The sequence below is a fragment of the Chelon labrosus genome (genome assembly GCF_963514085.1).
Source record: "Chelon labrosus genome assembly, chromosome: 7".
Lineage (NCBI taxonomy): Eukaryota > Metazoa > Chordata > Actinopteri > Mugiliformes > Mugilidae > Chelon > Chelon labrosus.
Window position 1 is genome coordinate 13,925,981 of NC_140343.1, and position 19,157 is coordinate 13,945,137.

Below are 19,157 nucleotides of genomic sequence, written 5' to 3' on the forward strand. Positions count from 1 at the left end.
TTTGTTTGTTAGTACTTAGTCTGAACAGAAATGTCGCTCGGCCGACGCCGCTGTATGTTTGATAGCAACACACAAAAACCAGGCTAAGCTTTTGTTGCCAAGCCAACTTGAACGAAGGTCATTTTCCGGTGTGGGTTTTCAAAATAAAATACCCACTCGAAAAATTAAATGTATTTTCTCCTCAAAGTCGCGGTTAAAGGGTTTAAGACGCGACATTTTGCTCTAATCTGCTCAAATAAATAACATTAATTTAGGAATTTCATATATATTGAAAACAGGATTACTGTAGCTGTATTAACTGGGGTAGGAGGCTGCAGTTGGATCAAACGGTCAATATATGCGGTTAGTTCAGAGCTAACGGACAAAAAAGAAAAAACTGCCTCAATTACAGTGAATAAAGCACTAGAAACAATTAAATAAATATACCGTAAAGTTTAGGAGCTGTTGAATATGGGATGAAAATGAGAGTTCACACAGATAAGCCGGACCTCTATTTCGAAGGTTGTAACCGGAAATATAGAAAAATTAAGGCTTTTCTTGATAACAGTGGGTTTACATGATGGTTAATAACTGGGGCTCCCCGGGATTGCTCACAACAACAGAGGAAGGCGCACCAGCTCTGACTAAATAAAGCCCAGATTTGAGATCCTGTTTTGGAACCAGACAAACGGAAACCAACGTTAACGCGTTCCTGTGCGAAGGGCTCCGTTCGTCCGCTGAAAGCTGTTGTTTGTGCCGAAGCTAGCTTTGTCCTTCGCAGTCTCAGCTGTGGTGGGTTTGCCGACATATATATTTACACAAATCGTTGTGGAATATGGCTCAGCATGGACATCATGTAGCCAGTTCCCAAAAAGCACTAATGCTGGAGATGAAAAGTCTCCAAGACGAGCCGGTGGAAGGATTCAAAATAACTTTGGTGGACGAGTCGGACATGTACAACTGGGAAGTAGCGATATTCGGACCCCCTAACACACACTACGAGGGTGGTTATTTTAAGGTGAGTGGCTAATGTTAGCTAGCAGTCGACCTATTGTTCTTTAGCTGGTTAGTTTAGCCTACATTTCAGTAATTTACTCGTAAAAGGCAGAGCAGCGGTTAGCCTCAGCCTTCGTGTAACCGTTTTCAACAACAGTGTGTGACAGTTAACAACGTTAACTTGGCTAATTGGCAGTTGTTCCCTGTTTAACGTTGCTCAGCTACAGCTCTTTGTTCAACTTTAAATACTTAGTCTGAATTTAACCAGTCTCAGTGTTACAAGCTAGTAAAAACCGACACTTTCTTTTTCTTTTTTTTTTTTTAAAGCTATGGCGTATTTTTCTTTATAATGCTCATACATTGAGGCCCCTCGCAGTGTCAGCCAGCGCATGACCGCCTTTGACAGAGTTACTTTAATGTTAACACGAAACAAAAGGTTGTTAGCACGACTCCCTCTCTACTAGCACCACTCTGAACAGACAAGCTCATCATCTAGCTAACTAATTCAATCATTTCCTTTTGTGCTCGTCATTACACATCAACAGCCCGCCGTGCTGAATAGGCGTTTTTGTTTGTATATTCAGAATTATACTCAAAAGGGAGCCGATCCATAAATGCATGCTAGCTCTGCTTTTTTTTTAAATGTAGATGGACCCAGTTCTTGGCTTGTCAGTTTCAGTAAACCCCCATGATCTTGTTAATTTGTTTTCTCTCGTACTTCCTCCCTTGAGAGCAAAGCTGGTTACTTTCACAGATGGGTTGTTCCTGTTTATGACTATTTTTGCTTTCCAAATGGGGGCTGACAAGTTTCCGCAACCTCCTGCAACTTAATAACTTCCCAATTTTTTTACTGTAGACCTCATTGTAAATTTTACTAAAGCTCCGGCCCTTGACCTGCTAATTGCTGATTGTCAGTGCTGTTCTTGCCCTACAGTATCTGACTCACTTTAGAAGCTACACACCTACAGTGCAAATATAGAGGAGTCTTGCATTTGTTGTCATAGCAGACGGCCAACTATTGTTTAGTCTCTAACCTAGATACATCAACTTTTAGATGTTGCAAAACACTAGGAGGGGGGGATTGTTTTTGAAGTGCTGTGCTCATGTGGTTATTCATCCCGTAGAGCACTTTGATTAATTGCTTTGTCTGGCAAAGTCTGAGAAACCTCAGTAGCTCAGATTCAAACTTGACTATCAAATAAAAGATAATGAAACTTTACTGACATAATAGGCCCTGTCTGGGGGGAAGGAAAAAAAAAAACAACAAGTATATAGGTCAAGGCCATAAAATAAGATTTAAAGTAGTAGTGAGCAAAAATAACAACCGGAACAGCTTGTTTTCGTGGACTCATGAATCTAAATCTTGCATTGTATCCTGTTTGTATACCACAAGTTGAGCTATAGGGTGTTTTTATAATTCCCGTTATGTTCAGGCGTATGTTCATTTTCACTGTACAGTTTTTCAAGCCCACGAACGCAAGCAAAGGACCCCGACCAGTGCTACCGTAGATTTCACGAGTATCCGTGTGGGTGCTGTGTTCAGGATTCCTTTGTCGGGCCAGGAATGCACAGCCTGCCTGTGAAATCCACCGCATGGTTGTGACTCATTGTTCTGTGCCGGGTTTCCATCCAACCAGTTTTCATATTCCAACAAAAAAAAGAAGGAAAAACCACACACCTTTTTGACCACCTTGCCTAAACAAACAAGCATCTATGACTGTTGCAGCTCCCTATTCACCTGAAACAAGACGCATGCAGACGTCACATGTAAAAAAAAAAACCCTGGCTGAGTCAGCTATTATCGTCACATGGGTGTTGTATTCGAAGAGTCACACCGTGATGAACTTGTCATGTCGTCATGGCTTCAGGCTCACGCTGGACTGAAAGATATTAAAATGTTATTCATATGAGACTGATAACAGCCCTAAATCCACAGTGCGTACTTTATCTCCACAAACACTGACCTTTGACCTGTGGGTTTTCCATGTGCTCCCTGGTGGTGATATTCATTCATTTCATTTCATTTCCACGCTGCGTAGGTCTTCTGCTTTGTCATGTGAAGTGTCGTTCCAGGCTCTGAGTGTCTGGTGATTACTGGCAGGGGTCCCGTTCGTTCCATAGCCGGCTATAGTCTCGGGGACATGTGTGGGGAAGCAGAGCAGCTGAGTTGGCTACGGAAATAGAGACTTAAATCGTTTCAACAACATCTTACATTGGTGTTATTGAATATAAATTAGTCTGTCTTTAATATGAAAACGTTGCTGTGGACATTTTATTGTGTATTTTTTTACGTGTACCTCTACATTTGTCTTTGTGCCTGAAGTGACACGCTCCAGCTGACAACACTCTACAGCTCTAATGGCTTACTTGTCAGCATTTAACATTTCACATGAAGACAACTATTAGAACCGTAATCCCTTGCTACAATATAGTTAGATTTTTTTTATTATTTGGGTACTCTCATAAATTAATTTGCTGTGGAGCCCTGGATCTCCAGTCAGTCCCTTCATGGATTTGACAGTCAAGAAACTGCTTTCACAGTTTGTCACAGAATTATCTAAAATTAAAATAATCAACATGGAAGAATAATAGTGAATCACAGTCAAATTTTCTGCTCATAACAATGTAATCAAGAACTGTTGTGTTGTAACCCCAGTTCAGATCAAGTCACTCCTCAATAAGCCATAAGTAATTTCTGTTCTCTCCACATAGACCCAGCAAGTGTCCCTACCCCAACAGATGCAACTAATAGGCTAAAGTGTACAAATGTACTTCTATTAGTGTGTTTGACGCTGAGATTAGGTTGTTCCTGCTGCTCTTGTGTGAATTAATTCTATACAAAACTCCATAAACACTAGCGACACCGACAATAATCTTTAGTTTCTCAGTATTCATGCCATTTGTGTGTTTCTGCTTTTTTTAATCAGTGTATTTAGTGGATATATTGCTGTTATTGTACGGTGGAATAACTACACCAAGCACCACTTTTCTCTAATTAGCTAATCTCTGCTAATAAACAACAAGGACGTCCATAACGTCTTGTGCTTCGTCCATGAACTCGACCGGGTGAACTGTGGCCTTGCTTTCTCTGTGACCCCCAGAGCCTGTCAGTTCACGTTTGCAAGATATGAACTCCTCCTGCTGCTATGTTTTTCTGTCAGGACTATACATCCACAGTCCTGAGGTCATGTGTTGTGCTTCGCGGAGAGAGTTCTCGTGTTGACGTACAGCAGGAATTACGCTGTGTGTTTAGTGACGGCGGCCTGCACTGCTGTGGAAGGACTTTGGATGGACAGCTGTGTCGTATTTGTTGCATGAAGTTGTAATGTGAAGCGCAGTTTATGCAACACAGACAATGAAATAAAATACCGTGCATATCCTCGGCAAGTTAACTGACGGACCACGTTTTCACAGCCGGTGTGAGAGAGGGGTGCTGCCTCTAGGTTTCAGCCTGGGCCCCGTCGATCTATTTTAGCTTTTGACAACCAGTCGACACACACACTGTTCTGTTAAGAAGCTGACTCTGTATTTGTGCCTGCCTTCCCTCCTTCTTGGGTTTTATGCAAATTTTTATACAGGCTCTGTGTTAGTCTTGCAGTTGCAGTGGAGGGGAGGGGAGGGTACAGGCAAGAGGACCCAACCCGGCTGCACAGGGGCTGGGCCGGGCCTCGCTGAGCTGCCGGAATCATGTTTCCCCCTCTGGCTGTGTCTTAGAGAAACCAGAGCAGGCCAGAGGAAAAAAAAAAAAGAGGGAATACTGAAACGACCAGATCAAGAGCCGGCAGAGCCCTTCCTTGCTGTGGCACCCCTTTGAAAGCAGATCCTAGTGAATGCGAGGCCCAACTAGGCTGTTATGACCGTCCCCTGAAGCCCTGGCAGAGTGTTGTTTTCCCTTTTCCTGTTTTGGCTACTAGTGTGGCAATCAAACCTCTGAGACGCGGCTCTGTGGGCTGTTTGTTTGAAGTGTCCATGTGGTGCAATCACCTGAGAATCGGGTTAGAGACATGACTCAGTTTTTGATCCTTCTCTTTCTCCTCCGTGTCCTCCTGGTGGTTGGTGGGCGAGCCAAGAGAATGAGGCAACGTTATTAACGTGATTATCAAGGCCCACCTGTGTGTGTGCTGTAGGCTGTGGCATTTCCTCCACACAAGGATCTCTCCAAGTAAGTGTGTACGTCTGGTGTGGGGATGTGCGCGTGAGGACAAGGTCCGTAGAGACAAGAGGTGCTCGGGGAGAACAGAATGATTTGTTCTGTTCAGGGTCATTGCATTGACCTGGTTTACTTCGCCTTGCTGTCATTTTCTACAGGGTGGGCATGTGCTCTCTCTTCAAGGCAGCTTTTTAGGTCACAATCCAAGAGCCGTTTTCATAGAAAGAGGAAAGTAATCCTGCATTCTGTGTTCACTGTAACGAGAGAAGTCTCTCAGAAGAGGTTTTTTGGCATCATGCTTGGCAGGAGATTGGCTGCACTTCATATCTGCTGCTCAGGTTTTCAGAGAGAATCACCTTTTGACCACAGATGCAGTTAATTCTATGCTCAATTCACTTATTATGACGAATGACGTGCAAGCCAGCAGCTGCACGTTGCTACAAACGCACTAAGGCTAGCACTTTGTGGCGGCCAGAGATCGTGTTTGAGCTGAAGAGATGGAGAGAGAGATTGAGGGTCAAATACTTACCGTATACAAGAAACTCAAAAAAAGAAATATGCTGGTCTTCTAAGACTCCACTGGTTCAACCTTCTCCTTCTTCTGTTTCTCATCTTCTGTCAGCTTGATGCTAATGAGCTAGTAAAACAAGCTGCTCACTGCTCCAGAGCAAATGAGCCGACCAACTCTGTCCCACTCATTTACCCGATTCATTCATCCTCTCCCTCCTCCGTCCTCCGTCCATCTCTCCATCCACATTTTTGTGAGTGGTCAACGGCCTCGGTGCTCCTCCTGCTTTTTAAAATTGCTGTTGGGGGCTGCTACTGAAATATGAAACAGGGTTACCACAGGAGAACGGTTTGAGGCCGTCTGGTCAGCTGTATTGTGAAATCGTGCTCTTACCTTCTCGTGAGGATCAGTGCTCATGCTCACCCTTAATGCGTTTGTCCACCTTCCTGCTTTAGTGACAACATTGTGATGAATGAAGCTGTTTTATGATACGTATTAAAGCAGGTTCCCGGCAATAGGCTAAAAATTAAATATGGGAGAAGTTTTTCACCAGTTTTATCACCATTGTGTTGGGCAGCTCCGGTTAACCTTCCACAGTTGGACAAAGTGTTTTATAATCTCTTGTAGGGCTGGATATCACTAGCCTGGATACCAGACTCTCTGACTTCGCATAGAGTCTGGCCTAGATCCATTGGCAAACGTTTATTTCCTGGTGGGAGGGCACAGTTTGAGGTTTAAAATCATCGGAGTTCCTTTAACCAATCACTAACGTTTGGTAATGACGTATGTTATGCGCCGGAGCCTTCGGGCTCTGCTGCCTCGTACTTCGGCTTTCAAGAACGCAACAAGTAAACAAATCGCTCCTCTACCATCCCCCGTTACAATTCAGGACGCGAAATTGGAATAGCAAGAGTCACGATGGCTGTTAATGACTTATGTCGATTATGTGCATCAAACCTTCGCGTCCATGGTGTAATGGGTCATTCCAAACAAATATTCGACAGTAAGGACAAAGAGCTGAATACCTTCAGTCAACTTGCAAAATTAGGATTAGTTTTGGACAACAACGCCGCTTCGGTCGACACGGCTCTGTCGCAAATGTTCGTCGTGTAAACATTTCAAACTCGGCGCGCAACTGAAACGTAATCGCTCTCAGACCCGCCCTCTGTTCGCTGATTGGTTCGCCAACCAGTTGGCCGGAGTAAACGTAAGCGGATCAAGCTATTCCAGACGGAGTACTGTAGGGAATGTAAATCAGCGGAAGTAGGTAGGCAGGCGGAGCCAGGCTAGGATATCACTACAAATGTCCTGAATTGATTCGATTCCGATTCACAACTTGAATTTTTGCAAATCTGATGGCGTCACTGGTTTCATACATTCGTGATATTTACATAATATTTGACCTCTAGTTGGAGCATCTTGCTTTTGTCCAGCTCTTTTCTGTCTCAATACTTTTTGAATCCAAAACGCTGCCCCTCCTCAGCTCTCTGGGGTCACGGGGGGTTTCAGCGTCGTAGCTTTCGGCCACGTTTCGGATCTCTCTCACATGTGGACTAATCTCGTTACGCAGTCTTGCTCAACTGCTCATGCGAAATGAGTCTCGCAAGGTTTCAGCGAGATTTCTAACGAGGAGGTGCAGGAAATGCAAATGCAATGATTTTATGAATCATTATCAGATCTTTGAAATGAAGGTTGATTTCAGAAAGTTTTCCTTTTTTTTTTCCCAGCCATAATTTCTCAGTTATTGTTAATAATTGGGAATAGATTTGGATGAAAGTTGTTGGACAAAGAGCAAAAGGAGTGGTGAAATTAGATGGTGCTTTCAGATTTTGGGCGTTAGACGTCTTTTAATCCATGACCTGTCCTGTGAAGTAAAGACATACAGAGCTTTGCGAAGCTTGTTGAAGACTTTTGTCTGATTGTCCACCAGAACAAACGGACTGAAACCACTTTACCCACTGGACGTGTTGAAACACTTTCATGCTCTTTCGTCTTGGGCCAGATGTTCTCTGAAAGCAAGGATGAACGGCTGCTCATGAGCGCTAGTTTGGTTACATGATACGCACTCTCTGGCAAATGTTAGAAGTTCATCTCATTTATTGCCCTCTATAGAAAGCAGGGCGCTGTGAATTAAAACAGACATTTAACAAGTCTGTGGACATGATGTGGAAGGAAGGGCAGATCTAGGGGCCAAAATCTTCAATCTTCAAATTGCTATGACGGCAAAACCAAGCCCTCGCCGCTGCTTGGCCTCCCCAACCCCACCTGGCTGGCTGCTGTGTGTTGCACCGTTGCCAGCCTGTAATATGTTCACCATCGGCCTGAACCCTGCACTCTGACGCGTTGCCAGCTTTTCTGGCAGCGACGGTCATTCCAGGGATTTAGTTTTTCCCCTGGTTTCCCAGTGTTGTGTCAGTGTTTCCCTTCTGCTCGGGTTTATGGCGAGAGCAGGTTTGGTTGATGGCAGATCTGGATTCATTTATACGACAGATGTGGAATTCACACGACAACAGATCACGTGACTATTAGTGGGTTGTGTGTTTAATGTTCTCAGCGTTGATGTTTCGGGTCGCATGCGCTCGGTTTAAGTCAAAGAGGGCTTAAAGCTTATGATATTGTATAGAGCCCAGCCTCCTTTATTCCAAGAGAAGGCCCTCTACACCCTCCACCACCTCCCTCCCGCTCGTGGGTTCACCGTGGCGAGGACCAGCTGACCATGCCGAATCAGCAAATGCGAGCAAGTGCGTGTGTGTGTGTGTGTTTGTGTTTGACAGGGGGATCAGCAGAAGGTTTCATGCTGTGAGTGATGTGCGTGTGTGTGTAATCAGTCCAGTCGGTGTGTGTGTGTGCGCTCTCTCCCATGGCACGCCTTGTGGAAAACGAGGAGGGGTCCTCCACATGCAGGATTTACACAATGCAACGGGTGTGGGTGTGGTTTTCAGTGTGCGAGGACGTATAACAGCAGAGCACGGGTGTGAGTGGTGGATTGTCTTGGTTGCAGTGACAGCTGGAGAGGACAAACACAATGTCTTTATGCTAGCACCCTCCCCTGCAGCCACCGGTGTGTCTGAAAGCTCCACACACACACACACACACACACTCTGCAGCTGAACGCACTGCAAAGCTTCCATCCCTCCCTTCCTCCACACCATATTACATTACACCGTCATTAGTTCCTCCATGTTCAGCCACCTCAGTAGGGTCTGCAGTGACTCTACAGCTTCTATTTATAGGTTTTCTTTCAATCACTGTTGAAGCTGATAAGTGTTTATTGTGGAGGGCTTCATTCAGTAGGTAAGGAAGCTCTCGGAGTGAAGCTGTCTCTCTCTTCATGTGTGTACTTGTGTGGTTGTCTTTGTGGGGATCGGTTTGAGCTGTAGACCTTGAGAGTTTGGCTTCTACTCAACAGGACTGTTAACGGGGAACACTTGTTCAGCACCCTTTGTTTTGTAGCTGGTCACTAGTTGGTTCAAACTCTGGTTTCTAAGTATTGTGTACATTTGAAACCCCAAATGTTGCTGGTGCACAGACTGAGCTCGGTCTTCTTGCTGTCACCGCTGTCTAGTAGAAAAGGAAGTAACATCAGTGCTGCTCTAGCTGGGTCCACCCACCATCAGCACGGAGAATTTGGTTGATAGAAACCACAGCCTTCGATGTTGTTACTTTACGCTAAATTCTTGCAAAAACTCTCACCTTGCGTCCTGTTAATCACCACAGCCATTGACTTTAGATGGTCTCTTGTCGCTACATTGCCCTTTAGACTGAGAATCAGGTTTAAGTTGGGGCAGATGTTGGGGTTAAGCATTTTAATTGCAGTGGTTATAGTTGGAGTAAGCTGTGTGTGCGTCGTCCAGCGTATATTCATGGGTTTCACCAGGTCCCTTTCCACAGGTGTTTAAAATCAAGCACCTAGATTATGAATGTAGACTGCATGGTGCTTGATTAAAACACCTGTGGAAAGGGACCTGATGAAACCCATGAATAACCATACAGGCGCATGTTTGTGTGTGTTTCCACTGCAGCATTGTACCGTGCCCGCCAGCTTAGCAGTTTAAGCTACGTGAAGATCCACTACACACTGTGAAGAAATGACAGAAAGAGTGGGCTTTAATTAAATGCATCTGCCTAAGTGTGACTCAAGAAATCATCTTTTCTCTGTTGGTCTGGAAATGGTTCTTGGTAGAGTTAGGAGGTGCGGTCGTAAACTTCCTGCCGTGTCGTTAATATGCGTCTTCTCTCCGTCCTCAGGCTCGGATCAAGTTTCCCGTCGACTATCCGTACTCTCCACCTGCTTTCCGCTTCCTCACCAAGATGTGGCACCCCAACATCTATGAGGTAATTCTGACCAAAATAAATGCGTGAATGTTCATGTGATATGTGTGAGGAGGAACTTGTGTATTGAAATATTTTTAGAAGCCTGTTTAGGACCAGGTCTGACTCACCGTAGTAACTTTGTCTGAACATTGTGTTGTATTCTCTCGTGTCTCTAGAATGGGGATGTGTGTATCTCTATCCTGCACCCACCAGTGGATGACCCACAGAGCGGTGAGCTGCCTTCAGAGAGGTGGAACCCCACGCAGAACGTCAGGTACGTGTCAGGTCCTTGAATAATCTGTCAAACAATCTGTCACGTTGTAAAATAATATATATTTTTCCCCTTTTGTCATCGTCCATATATCAGTATTTTGACCTGACAACGAGCTGAAACAAAACAAAATAAATCTTTGACTGGTCTGTTTACTCTCCATTGATGCTTTGCTCCTGAGTGTGCACATGACTTCAGACTTTCCACTGTCTCCATTTTCCCCACGGCTTCCACCAGTCAAAAGAAGCAAACAGCTTAACATAACCTGCAAGGTTTTATGCAGCTCAACAGATATTTTTAGATTACATTCTCGTTTTTGGACTGGTGACTGACTTTCCAGCAAAACCTGGTGTGTTTGGGATCATCGTGTTATATCGGGACCTTCTTATATCCAACCTCTGCAGCTTTCCACCCCCCCCCACCTCTCTCTCTCCCCCTCCCTCTCCTTAGCTTTCCCTTTTATGCGTTATGCGCACACACACACACACACAAACTGATAGCTGGATATAAGTGTGTCCACAATAATGGGCCCTCTGTAGCCCTCGAGCTGATTATCACAAAAACAAAAACAGTCCCACATTTCGGCCCAGGGGAAGAGAAGTGCTGTTGAGAGAGCTGGTGGGAGATCACATACTACGAAAACAAGACAATTGTTTGTTTGGGGCCCTTTTCTCAACTGGCAGCCAACTTGCTGCAGTTTAAACAGAGCAGTCTTGCAAACATGATGCATAATTCATACTCCTTTATTTCAGATAGTTACTTGACACAGATTGAATTATTCCACCCCTCCTGCTTTCCCATTCTCTCACTCTGTCTCTCTGTCTGTCTCTCTGTCTGCCTGTCTGTCTCCTTAGCTTAGACAGAATCTCCCATAGCTGAATAAAAGTGTGGCCTCAATAATGGGGCCTCTGTAGCCCTCGAGCTGATAACGACGGCAGCAACAGATGAAAAAAAAAAAAAAAACCCTCAAGAGGACAGGGCTTGTAAAACTTGCAAGGGACAGCATGTACTGTACAACACTCTCCCTCTGTATGATGATCAATCTCTTGGTCAGTCCTGCTGCTCAATTCTCTCAAGTACGAAGGAGTTCATCCTCATCCTGATTTGTACTGGTGACCCTAATGTTCACCTCCCTTCCACCTTCTGTCCCTTTGTCCATGCGTAGACCTCTTTGTCCTACACTCTCAATGTCTCCTGTCTCATCTTACCTCCATCTTTGCTTCCCTCTCTCTCCATTCGCTTCTCCTCATCCTGTATTGCTTGCCTCTATTTTAATCTCCCCTCCTCTTTCCCTCAGGACCATCTTGCTCAGTGTGATCTCGCTGCTGAACGAACCCAACACATTCTCCCCAGCCAATGTGGACGCATCCGTCATGTACCGCAAGTGGAGAGACAGCAAGGGCAAAGACAGAGAATACATCGAGATCATCAGGTACAGAGCGGATAAACGCACAAACAAGCACTCTTCATATTTTAAACGTGAGCTTGTCGGTAGAGCACAGACACAGACTTCCAGCTTTTTATGTATTTTCTATCTTCTGTTCTTCTCACAGAAAACAGGTGCTGGCTACCAAAGCTGACGCTGATCGGGACGGTGTGAAGGTCCCCATTACGTTGGATGAATACTGTGTCCGCACCCAAGTCCCACCCACAGACGACGGCTCAAACCTCTTATATGATGACTACTACGACGACGAGGAGCTGGAGGACGACGACGAGGACGACAACGAAGACTGTTGCTATGACGAGGATGACTCGGGCACAGAGGACTCCTGACCTCGCCCACCACCACCACCACCACCACCACCACCACCTCCTCTCCCCGACCACCGACTAGTTCTCACCCCTCCTACACACACACACACACACACACACACGCACACACACTTGCCTCCCTCTTCTGTCATGGACTGAACTTTAATTCCTTTCCCCTCCTCCCTTCCCCTCGAGTCCTCATTTAGCACGGACCCCCTGTTCACATGTGCAGTCACAGTATGCACACTTGTTGCATTGAAGAAAAGAAGCTACAGAGTTGCTTTTGTTTGTTTTTTATTTTTCCATTTGTCGTCTGAGTAGAGGTTACACACACACGCAGCAGGATAATTTAAAGTTTGAGTTTTGACTTCCTCGTGTATGTGACAGCCAAGTTTCTTTGGAAGAACTTTAGATCAAGAAAGGTCAAGTATTTTCTTGACTTCATCAGCAGGCAGGAATGAAACGTCACACGTCAGATCAGATCGAAGGAAGACAAGGAAGCGCGCTTGCAAAGGAAGCTAATTTAGGAAAACTGGCATACTGTGTGTGTGTTTCAGAAAGCTGAGTCATTTCCACCTCTGAGCCATGTGTGTGACCTCCAGTTAGTTGGCCCTGCCATGCTTCACCTCTGACCTTTTAAGCCCCAGGGCTTGTGCTGCTCCAAACAGGGAAGTTATCCGTTTCTTAAAAAAAACGTTCACACTCCCTTGTGCCTTCCCTCACTTCCTGATAATCCAAATATGAATGACTCACACAGGGCCACCCGGTCGAGGCAAACCCCTACCAGCCAGACAAACGAAGGTGGCAGAGGGAGAGATTTAGGCTCACAGTTCCACTTCCACCTTCACGTCTCAGGTGGAAACACTGGGCAAGCTGCACCCTGCTGATGGAACAAGTTTTAACCTATTTATGGCAGCACCTGTCAGATTTGACTCGGGTGTGAGTGAGAAAGGTAAGATCCAACAGCTGAACTAAAGAATGGAATGTAGACCAGAATCCCACAGACGTCCTCTAGCGACTGCCACACAGCCTTCATCGTACAAGCACGTGCTACTAGTGGCCTGGATGCATTAAGAAACAGCTAGCTGAGCCCACTGCTGCTCATGAAATCCAATGTACTGTATTCGAAAAAAAAAATACCTATGCAGTCAGTGCTTGAACTTACTTAATATGCAGTGCTTTAATGTGGCAGTAAAGCTGAGCCTTGCAACAGTCTGACCTGAACTCAAGCTTGAGTTTCACAAGCCAGCTATGTATCTGTGAGTGACTGCGTCCTTGGTTAGAGGTGGGCATGTGTAGTTGTGTCTGTATTTGATTTTGTCTGAGGCTTTCGGTTCATATTCAGAGTAGCACAAGTCTCCAGAGCAGAAGAGTTGCGTTGTACTCAAGCCTTCACAGAGCTCGCCCCCTACTGGTGGCTGTGTGTACAGGCTTCTTCTTTTTGTTTTTTGTTTTTTTGAGACCCTCAACTGAGCTGCAGCCATCTTGACTCACCTGAATCAATGAACCCTGCTACCTGGAGATCAAGTAGCGGCGTGAGTGACTCGGAACAATGAAAATGACCCTATCCTAACTGCCTGGAGTGCTCTGTAGCACACGTGACCACCATCCAACAGTATTTTGCAATGAAATCCTCAACATTGCTGTAACCATGTTTCCGTTGTGTGTGTGAATATTTCGCCGATCGTTCATGAGATGTGCTGGAAAGTGTGGAGAAGAAGCGCAAAGTGGGAAGGTACTGGGATAGGGTTTATCTTTGAGCATGAACAGGAGAATGTGGTTCTTCACTAGCATGCTGTTATGACGTGTTTGTGGTTTTAGATCTGCTATAAGGGTTGGGATTATGTCCAAGGAAAAAGGTCCTCAATTTTATCTAAAACTGTTGCATTGTGAATGGGCTGAGGGGTTTTTTTTTTTCCGGGCTTCTTTACTGTTTTGATGTAAGATTTTCCTTTCCAAAATGTGGTGTGAGCTGCGAAGCTTTCTATCTTATATGTATTAAGAATATTGATTGTTAAAAGCCCTGGGTTCACGGATTAACAAATAAGTGTACCAACCAGTTACACAAAACTAAAACACCAGAAAAGTTGTAAAGAAATTGACGTTACACCACACAGTAAATATTAATTAGCTCCGACTGGTCCACAGCGACTTATCAATACTGAGTAACTGACTGATATCTATTACATGACCTCTGAATGATCCTCCCCCTTCTATGTTTTAATGTTTTGGAAGAATGGGATTTCATCTTTTTATCAGACTACTGTTTTATCGTCTCCTCCCCCCATCAGTTCTCTGAGCTCTGATTGGTGGCAGCATCACTGAGGGGAAAAAACCCAGCAAAACAACAAGAACCTCAGGAAAAAAGAAAAAAACAACAACAACAACAACCAACAAACAAACAAAACATTTTTCAACTGAGTGAACCTGACCCTGGGGAGTCTCGCTTTTCGGCTTCAAAGGACTGTTTACAATCTCTACCTTGATATGCACATGTGGATATTTTGACGATCACTTGATGTTTTTTTTTCCTTGTTTATATTTTCTTTTTTCTTATGGTTTGTAAATCTATTTAAAATCTGAAATAAAGCTCTTTATTAGATATCGGTTGGTTTTCACTTGTGCTTTTATTGGTAGTTTATTTGCTCTGTTGCTGAGATTCAGAGGTCTCATTGGTTTTTGCATTCTCTGTTCTCTTACAGACATGGGATGAGTGAATGACATTTGAATGGGACTCAGGGTTTGCTCTGAGAGGTAAGACTTGTGTCCTTCCTTTTTCACCTTATGTTTTTTTTAAAAAAACATTTTAACGGTGTGAGGAAAGCATGAGATGAGATCTGTACACTGCAGTCACCCTGCGAGACTCGGGGTGGTGGAGACTTTAAAGGATTTCCTGATGCTTTCTATGTTTTATCTGTTGAAGTGCAGAGTTCAAGGAAAAACTTGTTCTAAATGGACATGTTTTCTTTTTTGTTTGTTTGTTTTTTCTTGTCTTCTGTTTCCTTCTGCACTCCAGGAACGATGACTCTCGGAGGGAACAGAGGTAAGACTGGTCTCCACTAAGTTAGCTCTGCTTTGCATGAAATTAATGCAAATCATTTCTCTGCTGCATTTTCTTCAAAAATGGCACAAATGACGTTAAGCTTTAATGCATCACATGAAACAGGACTGCACAAATGATTTTAAAAGCTTGAATTTATGATTGGTAATGATTAAACAGTTCTTTGGGTGTTTTATCAAGCAAATGTGATGGGCACTTTCTAGTTCTGTCTTCACCATCTGCTTTTCTCAATGTTTCTCAGCGTAAAAAGTCTCGTAGATTTGGCTGTTTACCAGACAAGAGGGGGTTTAATTAAAGACACAAGGTCTGTGAAGACGTTTCCCCACTCGCCAAGTAACTTTAAATGACTGGTGGGGAGTTTAGTTTTTTTTATTGAGAACTTATGTGGATGATGCCCACATGAAACTCACACTGATTAGGATCTACAGCAACTGCATTATGGCTCAGCTGGCCACCTACACCTGCAGGACGAGTGGCACACTTTTGATGAAACATTTGAGCCAGAGAAGAAGACACGGTTTGATAGAGGAGTGAACAAAGCCATCTGTGAAAATTGGAAAATCCCTCTTTGCACAGGGGAGGTGGACGTGGACACCACTTACCAGCCAAAACACAGTCCCTGTAACATCTGTCCCCAAAAGGTCTCACCCCGGTTTATACCTCGAGTCCAGAGTTTCTGGCCTTTAACATGTCCACTTGCCTTTGTTTCAGCTTTTATTTAGGATAAAGATACAACCCAGACTTATACCTTTTATACCTTTCCTGGAGTAATTTCCTCATATCTGCTTACCTCCACTTTCATTTCAACTAGACAACATAATCTTTTTTTTATTAGCAACTTCTTATCCAAAAGAACCGTCTCTACATCTACCTTATCGTCTCAGGGCTCGATAGAAATTGGAGATCAGATACCACAGCACACCTTCACAGTCTGTTCCTCAATGGGTCAGGGCTATTTTTGCAGATAAGATCTGTCCAATGTTTGGCAGGTGGCCATGTGTTATCGCTGATGAGTGAATTGTAGCGGTTAATTTTCTGTTAAGAGAAAGAGATTCAGGTGTGATGAACGGTGCACTGTATTGCCAAAAGTATTCACGTATCTGCCTTTACACGCATATGAACTTAAGTGACATCCCATTCTTAATCCATAGGGTTTAATATGACGTCGGCCTGCCCTTTGCAGCTACAAGAGCTTCAACTCTTCTGGGAAGGCTTTCTACAAGGTTTAGGAGTGTGTTTATGGGCTCGCAGTCTTTGCTCTAATTCATCCCAAAGGTGTTCTATCGGGTTGAGGTCAGGACAGTCAAGTTCTTCAACACCAAACTCGCTCATCCATGTCTTAATGGACCTTGCTTTGTGCACTGGTGCTCAGTCATGTTGGAACAGGAAGGGGCCATCCCCAAACTGCTCCGACAAAGTTGGGAGCATGGACTTGTCCAAAATCTCTTGTTATGCTGAAGCATTCAAAGTTCCTTTCACTGGAACTAAGGGGCCAAGCCCAGCTCCTGGCCTGAATTCAGTTATTTGGATGGGTGAGTGAATACTTTTGTCAATATAGTGTATATCCAATTGTATCCTAAACTGGGGACAAGTGTGTGTTTGGTTAACAAACATAACATAATCCTAGCACAATGACTGAAGAAACGACATCAACAAAATGCAGCAAAAAGAAGCTTTTGAAAATGTCAAATGAATTTAAAACATTGCATTGAATAGAACATTTTCAATGGCAGACATCTTGACCTGTCATAGTAGCAGGGACAGCAGCACAGGTGTATTAACCAAGTCTCCATCCCATCAAGTTTCCCATGACAGTGAGGCAGAACGCACAAAAGCAGGTGGAATGCAGCCATCATTAAAACACCTGTGCCTTTCCCTGCTGCAAAATGTCAAGATGTCTGCCGTGAAGGCCGGGAACATGAGATGTTCTTTCCCTTACACTGGTGAGAGTGCCCTCGGCCGCTGGTGAACATGTTCTTTTATCTAAGAAAAGGGAAAACATAAGACAGTCAGTGGGTAGAACCAAAACCAAATCACTGATACAAACAAAATGAGATGTTTGTTAGATGCATGAGAGACACTGTCTCTGTCTGTGAAGCTTTACAGGAGATGGAAAAGAAGGGTTAGTTTCATTTGTAGACAGTTATTTGTGGTAAATCCTGGTTAATGGCCATTTTCAAAACAGTATAAATGGGTCCCAGATATTATTTTTTAGCAGGTGTATTCAGGAACAAGTATGAATAATGAGCACGATAACGTTTAGTTTCTGAGACAAATTAGCTGTGATATGTGATATGTCTGCCCTCAGGGTAAAATACAGTCCTATTAATTGTTTGACCTAACAAATAATCGTCAGGAACTTTTTAAGCCTGCATAGGTTTTCTTTCATGGTTTGGTGTGTTCAAACTGAATGAGGAGGGTATGCGATGAGATTTGTGTGTCTTCACCACTGCCTGGCCAAAAAAAAAAAAAAAAAAAGTCACCACCTGGATTTAACTAAGCAAATAGGTACAAGCCTCCTATTGGATAATTACTGCATGGGTGATTATCTTTCAGCTGGTAACAAGTTATTTAACCCCAACTGATGCAATGAGTAGCTTCTCATTTCTTAAACAACCATGTCTAAAGACACATCCTGTGGTCGTGGAAAAGACGTTAGTCTGTTTGAGAAGGGTCAAATCATTGGCATGCATCAAGCATTTTTTTGTTTTTGGTGGCGACATTTTTTTTGGCCAGGCATTTTCCCTTCATGAATTCATTCAGTTTAATTCTGCTTTATGCCTCTAGATGGCAGCAACTGCCTGTTTTCTTTGCCAGTGGTCGGGTTAAACCAGAGCAGCCACAAATTCAGCAGAGTAGAGAGTATAAAAACAACTCGCATAAATATAATTTGTAATTTGTATTTTCAATTATCTACTAAAGTGTCTCTTGTTTTCTGAACTCTGTGATTCTCCAATCAACATAATGTTTCTCATGTCTTTGTTGGGGTTGCTGTCCTCCTGTAATATAGAAATGTATACACAGCACACATGCTGAGCCTTTATATGCAGCCCCTATATGCAGTGTGAAGTTGTTGTGAAGTTGACACTTGGTAATGAAAAACATCCATCTGATATGCTGGTGGAATAAATGTAGATCAGTATACCATATGCTGGTGTTTGAGGCCAGCTTTGAGTGCACACAGGAGATGTTCTCTCCTGTGTCCACTGTTCCTTAGATCACTCTTTCATGTTTATGTTTCATCCTTTTATCAATTCTCCCAAGCTCCTGTGCGATCCAATCAACCCATCTTCGCTGTGGAATCCATCAAATTCGTTTCCTATGGCGACAAGTCTGACCTTTTGCCCTGCGTGTGTGCAATCCAAGTGCCAGTTCAGTGGACTAGAAAAACCAAGACACACACAAATGGTTCTGGCATTTACAGAATGTCTTCTCCCTCTGTGGTTTCCTTCATACTTTGCACAGTGTTCTTTGTCTGAAAGGATATCGCGCTGCCGCTTTAACTGCAGCCCGTAAAGCCGGCTGCTGGATCGGAGCCAGATGTTACAACCTGGGTCCTCCTCTCTCTGTGGTATCAACTCTGTGACCATGTGCTGCTTCGTCCCTCCGCTTGCAACTGTCAGCTTGGCGGCAATCTGCAGGCTCCCAGTGACAGGAAGGCAACTGAGTCAGGGACCTCTGCGACCTGTCGAAAGCTGGACGGCACCTAGGAAGGAGCGAGCTGGGTGAACTGTAACAGACCGGAGAGGTGAAGAAATGTGAGATGAGTGGGGGGGGGGGGGTAGAGAGCCGGGGGGGGGGGATTGATCCATATGTCAGCGTATGAGATGTCTCCACGGCAACAGAAGTTGTGGGAAGGGTTAGCAGGAAAGAAGAAAGATGGATGGCAACAATAAGGACGGACTGAGGTATAAATGGACCTTATGACGTGTCAGGCCTCGTTTTATTTATTTTTTTTATCACTGACCATACATAACATAAGAATAAACGCGCACGTACACAAAGGAAGCAAGTGAGCACACCTGATGGTACGCTGGACCTCCTGCTCACCTTTTGTGCGGCGCCTTTCTTAGAAGAAGAAGCCAGCGGGGAAGAGTCTGCGTCACATTGTTGAAACCTTTGT

At 44.2% G+C, this 19,157-nt stretch overlaps 1 protein-coding gene across 1 annotated transcript; it reads left to right on the forward strand.

The window, feature by feature from the left end:
* Window positions 1-455: 455 nt before the first annotated feature.
* Window positions 456-14,577, forward strand: cdc34a (cell division cycle 34 homolog a). The gene is made up of 5 exons (XM_084548777.1): window positions 456-997; window positions 9,882-9,968; window positions 10,124-10,221; window positions 11,516-11,650; window positions 11,772-14,577. Exons 1-5 carry the CDS (start codon window positions 815-817, stop codon window positions 11,992-11,994), a joined length of 726 nt encoding a protein of 241 aa, XP_084404903.1. The 5' UTR covers window positions 456-814; the 3' UTR covers window positions 11,995-14,577.
* The last annotated feature ends 4,580 nt before the right edge of the window (window positions 14,578-19,157 follow it).